This window comes from Eriocheir sinensis, chromosome 25 (assembly GCF_024679095.1).
Source record: "Eriocheir sinensis breed Jianghai 21 chromosome 25, ASM2467909v1, whole genome shotgun sequence".
In the NCBI taxonomy this organism is placed as follows: Eukaryota; Metazoa; Arthropoda; class Malacostraca; order Decapoda; family Varunidae; genus Eriocheir; species Eriocheir sinensis.
Window position 1 is genome coordinate 2,101,539 of NC_066533.1, and position 11,608 is coordinate 2,113,146.

Consider the following 11,608-nt stretch of genomic DNA (forward strand, 5'->3'; position numbering starts at 1 on the left):
CTACTTTATTTCGAATAATTATCTCAAATAACTTACCAATAATTGAAGTTAAGCTGATTGGCCTGTAATTATCCGGTAATTTTCGGTCGCCTTTTTTGAAAATGGGTGTTACGTTAGCCATTTTCCAATCACTAGGAACGATACCATGGTGCAAAGACATATTAAACAGCATTGTTAAAGGCTTGAGTATCTTTCTTGATATTTCTTTAAGTAATTTTGGATATATTTTATCAGGTCCTGGACTTTTGTTAGTTTTAAGTGACTGCAGCGCTTTGAGAACCTCATCTGTACTGATTTCAAAGTCAGGGAGGGTATGATTAGGATTTTCAATAGTGTTAGGAACAGCAGCAGTATCGGTAAAATTACTATTAAAAACCGAGGCGAAATAAGAATTTAACGTGTTCGCTATGCGTTGGCTGTCTGTCACGATATTGCCCGAATTATCAGTTAATGTGCCAATCCCACTTCGAATCTCTTTTTTGTTGTTTACATATCTAAAAACACTTTTAGGATCTGACTTGCAATTTACCGCAATGTTTATTTCGTACCTCCGTTTCGCCTGTTTGATTAAACTTTTGACTTGTCGTTTTGCTTCGTAGTACCGTGTACTATTTTCGGTAGAGTTATCGGGTTTCTTTTGCCTATATAACAAGTTCCTCTTTTGGAGAGCAAGTTTGATTTCATTATCAAACCACGGAGGATTTTTAACTTTTCGGCGCTTTTCACAAGATTGCACGGATTTATTTTGTTCAGTTAGTAATCCAGCTTAAAAGTCTTGCCAAGATTCTTCGACGTCGATGTTGGATACTAATTGAAAGGTCGTTAATGACTGTCTTATTCTTTCAAAATCCGCTCTTTTAAAATTGGGATCCAATACCTTATTCTCTGTAATCCTTGTTTGAGCTCTTATGTCGAGACGCACCAGTCTATGATCGCATGATCCGAGGTGTTCGCCAACGCTAACATTGTCAACTAAGTTCTCTTGGGTTACTAATACAAGATCAAGAATATTATTATCGCGCGTTGGTTCACTAACCATTTGGCTAAGGCAGTTATTTTCAACGAAGTCTAACATCCTGTGCGATTCCCCCTCAGATCCCATGAGTGTCTGCCGGTCTATATGCGGTAGATTAAAATCGCCCAAAATCAATGCATCACTGTTTCGGAGAGTTCTTTGCAAAACGCTATGCATAATTTCATCATTCTATCGTGATTGGCCTGGAGAGAGAGAGAGAGAAAAAAACAAATACGACAAGAGAAGAAAGGAGAGAACACTGGAGATGCAGGCACTAGTAAAATGCAGGAACAAAACTATTCCGGTGCTGGGCAACATTCAACTTGTCTTGTTCTTGAAATATTATTGTTGTTATTATTATTATTATTATTATTATTATTATTATTATTATTATTATTATTATTATTATTATTATTATTATTATTATTATTATTATTATTATTATTATTATTATTATTATTATTATTATTATTATTATTACTAATTATTATCGCTACATTATCATTTTATTGTCAACAGAGTTAGTCGCGTCAAACATGGGCATGGTGAGTAGTGGTAGAACCTCGCTAAGGGGCAAACTGTTTCTTTTACCTCTTCTCTCGGGCCTCGGGGTGGGTTCGGCGACCCCCTCGGCGTCGCGAAGGCTCGGGAAGGGCGTGGTGGGTGTCGGGGCGTCTGGTTGAAGTGTACCGGAACGCAGAGCGAAAGGAGAAAGAAAAGATACAATAATAAAGCTAATTTTACGGCCATTTTTCATGTTTGGCTAAAAAAAAATTGAGAAGAGGAGAAAAAGGAGGGGGTAAACAAGGAAGAAAAGGAGGAGGAGGTAAAGTAAGAGGGGCAGAAGGAGGTAGAGGAGAATTAGAGGGAGGCTTAAAGGAGAGAGAAAATAAAGGAGGGTAAAGGGGTGGTCGAGAAACAGGAAACAGATGGATGGAATAAAATTTGTAGAAGTATGCTGATAACTAAAAAATCAAGGCACAAAGTGATTGATACAAAATGGATAGATAGATAAATAGACAGACAGAAAGATAGATAGAAGAAAACAATGGAGAAAGAGAAAGGGAGGAAAAAGAGAGGAGGGAAAAAGGATAAAGAGCATTCAAATGACACTTAAGTGGAAGAGGAATGTTAAAAAAAGGGAAGTGGAGATAAAAGTTGGTTGGTACATCATTTGGAGGAGGGAGAAAGAGAGGAAGAAACAGAAGGATGATTTAACAGAGAAAAGAGGAGGAGAAAATCGGGGTAGGAGGAGTGTCAATACAATTACGGGACAATTGTATTAAGGGAGATACAAGGAAGGAGTATTGGGAAACAGGAAAATTATAAGCATAAATGTGAGGCTTGGGAATGAATAGGAAGATATAAATGAAGATTATGAGAAGGAGGAAGAGGAGGACGAGAGGGATGACATTCAGCACAGGTAACGCCTCAGAAAGGAGCAAATACCGAAGAGCCCCTTGGCAATGGAATAACTAAAGCCATCTAAACTTGTGATCAGGGTAATTCTTGAAGAAAACCTTGAAGTCACGTACGCTGGATATTCCTTTCCCTTTCCTTTCCTTTCCTTTCCACTTATGTCCCCTTCATATCCTTTTCTCTCCCATTATTTCCCATTACATCATCCTAAGACTCTTTCCCAGTGATTTTCCCTCTTTAATCTTTAGTTCTCTTTTCCTTCATCATCTCTTCCTTCACCTCTTTTTTTTCTTTCAATTTCACACTTTCCTCCCTTGAAAGTGTTTCCTCTCGCTCTTTCCTTTCTCTTACCTGCCCCCCCCCACACACACACCTTTTTTCCTCTAACACTCACCCACCACCTGTAGGCTGACAATAAAGCTGAGCAGCGGTTTGGTCGAGACCTGGCACTCGTACATGCCAGCATCCTCCTGGGCCACACTCTGTATCCTCAGCAGCCACTCGTGCGACGCCTCGTCGTGCTCCACACTAAGACGGTTATCCGTGCTGTACTTGTACTTGTCCACGGTAAGGATGTGCAGGTCCTCGTGTCTGATCCACGACACCTGTACAAGGAGAAGGAGAGTGTGAAAGGATGATAGAGAGGAAGCTGCAAATGTGAAAGAGAGAAAAGGATAGAAGAGGAAATGAAAACAGGAAAAAAGAGCAAGCGAGAGATAAAGGAAGCATGTAAGGTGTGTGTGTGTGTGTGTGTGTGTGTGTGTGTGTGTGTGTGTGTGTGTGTGTGTGTGTGCGTGCGTGCGTGCGTGCGTGCGTGCGTGTGTGTGTGTGTGTGTGTGTGTGTGAATATACGAATACATACATACATACATACATATTTTTTTTACAGCACAGAGAGCAACTCAAGGGCAGCAAAAAGGGGATTTAAAAGAAAAAAAAAAAGCCCGCTAACTGTTGTTCTCATATACGTAGCGATAAGTATAGAGTGGCCAAAAGAGAGGTCAATTTCGGATGGACAGGTGTCTTGATACACTCTTCTTGAAAGAGGTCAAGTCATAGGCAGGAGGAAATACAGACGAAGAAAGACTATTCCAGAGTTTACCAGTGAAGGGGATGAAAAAATGGAGATGCTGGGTAACTTTTGAATAAGGGGTTTGGACAGTATAGGGATGAGCATGAGTAGAAAATCGTGTGCAACGGGGCTGCGGGAGTGGGGGAGGCATGCAGTTAGCAAGTTAAGAAGAACAGTCAGCATGAAAATATCGATAGAAGATAGAAATAGAGGCAACATGGCTGCGCAATTTAAGACGTAGAAGGCTGTCAGTAAGAGGAGGAGAGCTGATGAGACGAAGAAGCCTTAAACTCCACTCTGTCCAAAAGAGCTGTATGAGTGGAGGCCCCCCACACGTTAAATGCATACTCCATACGAGGGCGAACAAGGCCCCTATATATGGAAAGCATCTGTGCGGGGGAGAAGAACTGGCGGAGACGATACAGAACACCCAACGTGGAGGAAGCTGATTTATAAAGATAGGAGATGTCAAGTTTCCAGTTGAGATTTTGAGCTAAGGATAGACCGAGGATATTTAGTGTTGAAGAAGGTGACAGCTGAGGGTTGTCGAAGAATAGGGGATAGGTGTTTGGAAGATTGTGTCGAGTTGATAGATGGAGAAATTGGGTTTTTGAGGCATTGAAGGATACAAGGTTCCTTTTACTCCAATCGGAAATGATAGCAAGGTCTAAGGTTAAACGTTCTGCAGCCTCCAGTTTGGAGTCTTGTAATTCCTGCTGAGAGGGTCTTCTATTGAAAGAAGTTGAATAATGCAGAGTGGAGTCGTCAGCTTATGAGTGGAAAGAACAGTTTGTTATAGAAAGAAGATCAATAATGAATAACAGGAAGAGAGTGGGTGATGGAACAGAGCCCCGTGGAACACCACTTTTGACAACAGTAACCGCCTACCAACGCAGAGATGGAACGGCCGGAAGAGAAACTGGAGATAAGGGAACAGAGAGGATATAATCCGAAAGAGGGCAGTTTAGAAAGCAAAGACTTGTGCCAGACTCTATCGAGAGCTTTCGATATGTATAACGCAACTAAGAAAGTTTCACCGAAACGGCTAAGAGAGGATAACCAAGAGTCAGTTAAGAGAGCAAGAAGATCGCCAGTAGAACGCCCCTTGCAGAAAACATACTAGCGATCAGATAGAAGGTCAGAAGTGGAAAGACGCTTTTGAATCTTCCAGTTAAGGATTGATTCAAAAGCTTTAGGTAAACAGGAAAGTACAGTAATAGGGCGGTAGTTTGAGGCATTGGAACGGTCACCCTTCTTAGGCACCTGTTGTATGTAGGCATACTTCCAGCAGGAAGGAAAGGCATATGTAGATGGGCAGAGGCGAAAGAGTTTGACCAGGCAGGGTGTCAGCACGGAAGCACAGTTTTTAAGAACAATAGGAGACACTCCATCAGGTCCATAAGCCTTCTGAGAGTTCAGGTCAGAGAGGGCATAGAAAACATCGTTCTTAAGAATCTTAATAACAGGCATAAAATTGTCATAGGGGGGATGTTTAGGAGGAATATGCCCAGAATCGTCCAGAGTGGAGTTTCTACAGAAGGTCTGAGAGAAGAGTTCAGCCTTAGAGATAGATGACACGGCGGTGCTGCCGTCAGGGTTAAGGAGAGGAGGAAAAGATGAAGAAGTGAAATTGGAGGAGATATTTTTGGCTAGGTGCCAGAAGTCCCGGGAAGAATTAGAAAAAAGCAAGGTTTTGACATTTTCTATTAATGAAAGAGGTTTAGGAAGGTCGAAGAATAAATTTGGCACGATTTCGGGCAGATATATAAAGATCATGGTTAGCATAAGTGCGAAGGCTCTGGTACCTTTTGTGAGCTACCTCTCTATCTTTGATAGCAAGGCTTTTTAGCATGAGGAGTAAAGAAAGTACGTGGAATGTGATGCACTGGACACACATAGAGGGGTATCTCTCCTGGAAGCAGTAATCATTCCACGGGAAATCGGAGAAGTACATCCTCAGGTCGTCCCACCGAGCTGAAGCAAAATGCCAGAAGCATCGCCTCTTCGGTGGGTCTAGAGAATGTACAGGAGCGATAGGACAGGATACAGAAATAAGGTTGTGATCGGAGGAGCCCAACGGAGAGAACAGTTTGACAGAGTAAGTAAAAGGGTTAGAGGTAAGGAAGAGGTCTAGTATGTTGGGCCTGTCTCCAAGACGGTCGAGAATACGTGTAGGGTGGTGAACCAACTGCTCTAGATCGTGAGGAGAGCAAAGTTGTAGGCTTGTTCACCAGGTTGGTCAGTGAAAGAGGATGAAAGCCAAAGCTGGTGGGGAACATTGAAATCTCCTAGGATGAAGATTTCAAGGAAGGGAGAGTGCGTCAAAATATGCTTCACTTTAGAATTCAAATAGTCAAAGAATTTTACATAGTTAGTAGAGTTAGGTGAGAGATAAACAGCACAGATGTATTTAGTAATAGAATGACAATGAAGTCTTAGCCAGATGGTGGAAAATTCAGAAGAGTCAAGGTCGTGGGCACGCGAGCAAGTGATGTCGTTGCGCAAGTAGGCGCAACTTTGGATTGAAATTTAGGATAGAGGTAGTAGGAGGGAACAGAGTAGAGATTGCTGTCAATAGCCTGAGAAACCTGTGTTTCGGTGAGGAAGAGAAGGTGAGGTTTAGAGGAGGAGAGATGGTGTTCCACAGAATGAAAATTAGAGCGAAGACCGCGAATGTTGCAGAAATCGATTAGAAAAAGATTCGAGGAGTTATCAAGACACCTCTCAAGTCTCAAGTTGGCAGCCAGAAGGGAAGTCCTCCCTTGGGGAATTTGTGCCCCCCCCCCCTCCCCCCAGGCGGGGACTCCGAGGCAGAGCGTAATTGTGCCATTTTGAATCTTAAATTTTGGGAAAAGGTGTATGTTGTGTGAATGTAGTGTGGTGTGGCAAGACAGAGGATCTGTCTTTAGAGAGCATGCTGAACAACTCTCTCTGGTGTTGATGAGGCAATCGGGAAACGGAAAGTGAGGACATAGGAAGGGTCTTTGGAGGGCTTCAGCACCCTCCTCGCTTCCCACATAGTGGAGTGGCTTACGCCTGTATCGGTATATATATAAATATATATATATATATATATATATATATATATATATATATATATATATATATATATATATATATATATATATATATATATTGATGTATAATGAGTGTGTACGTGAAGAAGTATCATGTGAAATAATGACAGGAAGAAAGAGGGAGAGAAAAGTGGAGGTGGAGAGATGTGAGTTTAGGTGGACAGGTTTATTTCTGAATTGTTTTCGTTTATTTTTTGATAACATACAGAAAAGATAACAAACAGAAACATTAAAGCGAGAAAGCAGGACAAGCGTCTCAAATCAAGCATACTAAAAACTATCATAAATAGATAAAAATTAATTATGAAAATGAAGGAGAAAGGACGATATTTAAACAGTTATTGATGAATATGGAAGATACTAAAGAGGCAAATCCAACTGCACCTAAATTTACAACATAAGTTAAACAAGGTAAGACAAAGAACACAAAAATCGACTACATGATTATCTCTCTCTCTCTCTCTCTCTCAAAAGATTCCCTTTATTTTTAATATTGTTGTCTCCCCCCCCCCCCCCCCCTCCCCTTACGTCTGTTTTTTTTCTGGTCCTTTCTTCCCTTTCCTCCTTCTCTTCCCTTTTCTCCTCCATGTGAAGATTCCGTTAAGAGGAGTAGCCGGTTATATTACCTGATCTCATTCAGCTCTACCTCCTTCTGCACTCCTCCTCCTCCTCCTCCTCCTCTTCCTCCTTCTCCTCCTCTTCTTCCTTCTCCTCTTCCTTTTCATCCTCCTTTTGCTCCTAGGTGACCTCATCTTGCCCACAATATCTACGATTTTTTTCCTACTTAATGTTCAACCGCTTTGTTATTCTGATTCTGTTCCTGGTCCTCCTGCTCCTTCTTTTATTCCTCTCTTCCTTTTATATTCTTTCTTCTCCTCCTTCTCTTTCTCAACAGTTCCGTGTCAGACCTTCAACTTGATACTTTTCAGATTTGTTTTCACAGATACTTGATATTCTCTCTCTCTCTCTCTCTCTCTCTCTCTCTCTCTCTCTCTCTCTCTCTCTCTCTCTCTCTCTCTCTCTCTCTCTCTCTCTCTCTCTCTCTCTCTCTCTCTCTCTTGTGTCCTGATCGGGATATAGTCGCGCGTGTTAAACAAGAATAAGGACACAGCTGGTAGCGGAGACAGGGAGGAAGAAATGAAGGGAGAGGGGGCTGAAGAAGGAGATAAGGCGTAGAATGGATGTAAGGGGGCAAGGCGGTGGAGAGGTTAGGGGGAGGGAGCAAAGGAAGACCTGGTATAAATAGAGATAGGGGTTCGTTATGATTATCAGCAAAAAAAAAAAAAAAAAAAAAAAAATATAATTATATGAGCAACAGTCTCGTGTTTAGTTTTACTTGTTAGGGAAATAGACAGAACAGACAAACAGGCGTACAGACACACATACACACACAATAAAAAACGTGCATACCCCCCCCCCCCCACACACACACAAAATACACACACTGATACACATACAAAACACACACTAAAGTAGACGCACAAAGAGATTTACACCTAAATAGAAAGACACAACAGACTGACAAACAGACAAACACACAGGCAGACACATGGAATCACACACACAGACATACAGACAAACAGTACAACAAACAGATACACATATGCATACACACATGCAGACACAAGGAATCACACATACAGGCATATATACAGACAGACAAGCACACGACAACCACAAAGATTCACAAAAATACAAATACACACAGAGAAGGCAGGCACACACTCACACAAACATAGACCCAGAGAAACTTAACATTCACACACACATATTAACAAACAGACTGAGAAACATACAAACAGGCAGACAGACAGATACAGAGACATGCAGATACAAACACAGACATACCAGCATTCATACATTATTTTCTCATTGCAAGGGAGGAAGCTCCGGGCAAAAAAACAAAAACAAAAAAAAAAGCCAGTTAGGCGCTGCTCAGACAAAAGAAAATAGAACTAGAGGTCAAAAGAAAAGTCAATTTAAGAGGGAGAGGTGTCGTGATACTCTCCTCTTGAAAGAGTTCAAGTCGTAGGCAGGATGAAGCACAAACAAAGGAAGGCTGCTCCAGAGTTTATCAGCGGAAAGGATAAAAAAAAATTATGCTGGTTAACTTTTGCATAAGGGATTTGGATAGTACAGGAATGAGCAAGAGTAAAAAATCGTGTGCAACGGGGTAGTGGGAGGGGGGTGGGGGGCATGTAGTTAGCAAGTTCAGAAGTTCATTCAGCATGAAAATATCGATAGAAAATAGAAAGAGAAGCAACACTGCGGCGGAATTTGTGAGGTAGAAAATTGCTAATAAGAGGAGGGAAGTTGGTGAGAAGAGCCTTTGACTCTACTCTGTCTAGACTCTTCAGTATTTCCATGTGAAACTAGCCAGTGGGGTGGTGGCGGCTGCGGGGTCAGCCCCGCCCCGCACCTTGCCATACACTCTCAACATCTCTCGCTTCCTCTCTATGCCAGCTATTTTCTACCTTTAACCCGGTAGCTGCGGGGATCATTTAAAAAAAAAGCTCTAAGCAAATTAATGAGAAAAAAGAAAAAATCATCAAACCATTATATAATATATATATATATTTGTGATCAGTGATTCTATTATCTATTTGGGGTTTTTTATATCATGCATGGCATAAAAAAATTTGGCCCGTAACTGGTAAAATAAAAACTATGGCGGCCCGTGCGGGTTAACCCGGTAGCTGCGGGGATCATGTTTCTTAAATGAATTTAATTAAATAACTGGATAATTCAATAAGGTCATATAGTGTTAAGATGGTTTCGTTTTTAGGATAATAACATAGATTATGAATAAATACCACGACACTTGACATCGTTTAAATACAGCGTTGTCAAGTGTCGTGGTATTTATACACAATCTTTGTTATTACCTAAAAACGAAATAATCTTAACATTATATGACCTTATTGGATTATCCAATTATTTAATTAAATTAATTTGAAGGTAGTAAATGGCTGACATATGAGAGTAAGCGAGAGATGTTGAGTGTGTATGGCAAGGTGTGGGGCGGGGCTGACCCCGCAGCCGCCACCACCCCACCGGCCAGTTCCACATCGAAATACTATAGCAGAGATGTGCGTGTGGAGGCCCCGTCCCCCCACCCCCCTACCTCCACCCAACACACACATACACAAGATGCATACTCCATACGAGGGAGGAATATATATGCTTGTATATGGAAAGCATCTGTGAGGGGGAAAGGAACTGGCAGAAACAATACAGTACCCCCAACCTCGAGAAAGCTGACTTAGCGAGAGAGGAGATATGAAGTCTTAAGTTAAGATGTTGAGTTACGGATAGACCGAGAAAGTTTACTGCAGAAGGGGACAGCTGTGTGGTGATAGGTGTAAAATTATGTCATTCACAAAGATACAGACACGCGGACATAAAGACACATACACAGCAGAGATACATACATACAGACACACATTTTCGTCTTCACCACCCTGCCTCCATGCACTCTTTTATATCTCCTGACGCTTTTATCTTCTTTTTTGCTTTTCTTTCCTCTTTTTTTTTGTTTTGCCTTCTGAATGACAAACAAACTATTACTCCTTTTGCCATTTAACTGATTCTCCTTATATTCACTTTTCTTCCTATTTCCTCTCTCCACACGCGTTTCCCTCCGTATATTGCCATTATCCTACTCTTCCAAATTGCATTTTTGACCTCCATATCTTCCATCTGGCATTTCCTCCTTCGACTCTCCTCATATCTTTCATATTTCTCCCTCTCTTTCTCGTACTATTCGTACTCTTCCCTATCATTGTACACGAAACTTTTACCTAAAGAACAGTAAAAGTAGTAGTAGTAGTAGTAGTAGTAGTAGTAGTAGTAGTAGTTGTAATAGCAGCAGCAGCAGCAGAAGCAACAAGAGTAGTACCATTACGAGTGCAGTGACAAGACACAAAAGTTCATTTTAACCGGTGCCTGTATGTTGAAGAGTTTGGAGGAGAAGGGAAAAAAGGGGCATAAGAAGTCAGAAAAAAAGTGGGGAAGGGAGGAGGGTAAAATTAGGGCTAATAGGAGAAATAAATAATAATAACGAAATAAATTTGACACCAGGAAAGGGGACAAACTTTGAATGCAAAAAGGAAGAAAGAGAAAAAGGAAAGATTGTATAAATAAAGATGATTATGAAGGTTACAAATAACTCATGGCGCTGTGTAATTATGAGAAGTTGAAACACTAGACACCATGAGAAGCTAAGTAACCATAATGATGGGGAAAAAGTATATAATCTCTCTCTCTCTCTCTCTCTCTCTCTCTCTCTCTCTCTCTCTCTCTCTCTCTCTCTCTCTCTCTCTCTCTCTCTCTCTCTCTCTCTCTCTCTCTCTCTCTCTCTCTTTACATATAAAAATCAGTCCAGACAGAGAGAGAAGTCCTTAAACCTAAGTGAATCTACACTAATCAGATGGCTCCAAAACGTTGCTTTTCTACTTTAGTTAATATTAAGTTCAAGGAAGTGACGGTCGAGCTTGTTTTTAAAGGAGTCAATCGTGTTACACTGGACCACTGACGGTGGGAACTTATTCCATTCTCGCACTACAACGTTGGTGAAGAAAAATTTGGTGCAGTCTGAATTTACTTGTCTACATTTGAGTTTTATGCCATTGTTCCTCGTTCACAAAGTGTCATCGATCATAAACAATTTTGTTCTGTCTACATTCGTGAAACCATTAAATATTTTAAAACATTCGATCAGTTTTCCTCGGAGGCGACGTTTCTCAAGAGAGAACATGTTAAGGGTGGAAAGCCTTTCTTCGTAGGATTTGTTGCGCAAGGAAGGGATAATTTTTGTTGCCCGACGCTGAACACCTTCTAATTTAGCAATGTCCTTTGCATGGTAAGGAGACCAAAACTGTACCGCATATTCCAAGTGGGGTCTGACTAAACTATTGTAGAGCGAAAGTATGACATCTTTATTCTTGAATAAAAAGTTTCTTTTAATGAAGCCCAACATTCTGTTCGCTTTATTTGCTGCATCGATGCATTGATGTGAGAATTTGA

The 11,608-nt window shown here is 41.1% G+C and overlaps 1 protein-coding gene across 1 annotated transcript in view; it reads right to left on the minus strand.

Annotated features, from left to right (window-relative positions):
* Positions 1-1,508: 1,508 nt before the first annotated feature.
* LOC127003616 (uncharacterized) overlaps positions 1,509-11,608 on the minus strand; it is an 11,293-nt gene continuing 1,193 nt past the window's right edge. The window contains exons 2-3 of the mRNA XM_050870523.1: positions 2,829-3,039; positions 1,509-1,690 (exon numbers count right to left, since the gene is read on the minus strand). Of these exons, the coding sequence (XP_050726480.1) occupies positions 1,509-1,690; positions 2,829-3,039 (393 nt within the window). The remainder of the gene's footprint in view (positions 1,691-2,828; positions 3,040-11,608) is intronic.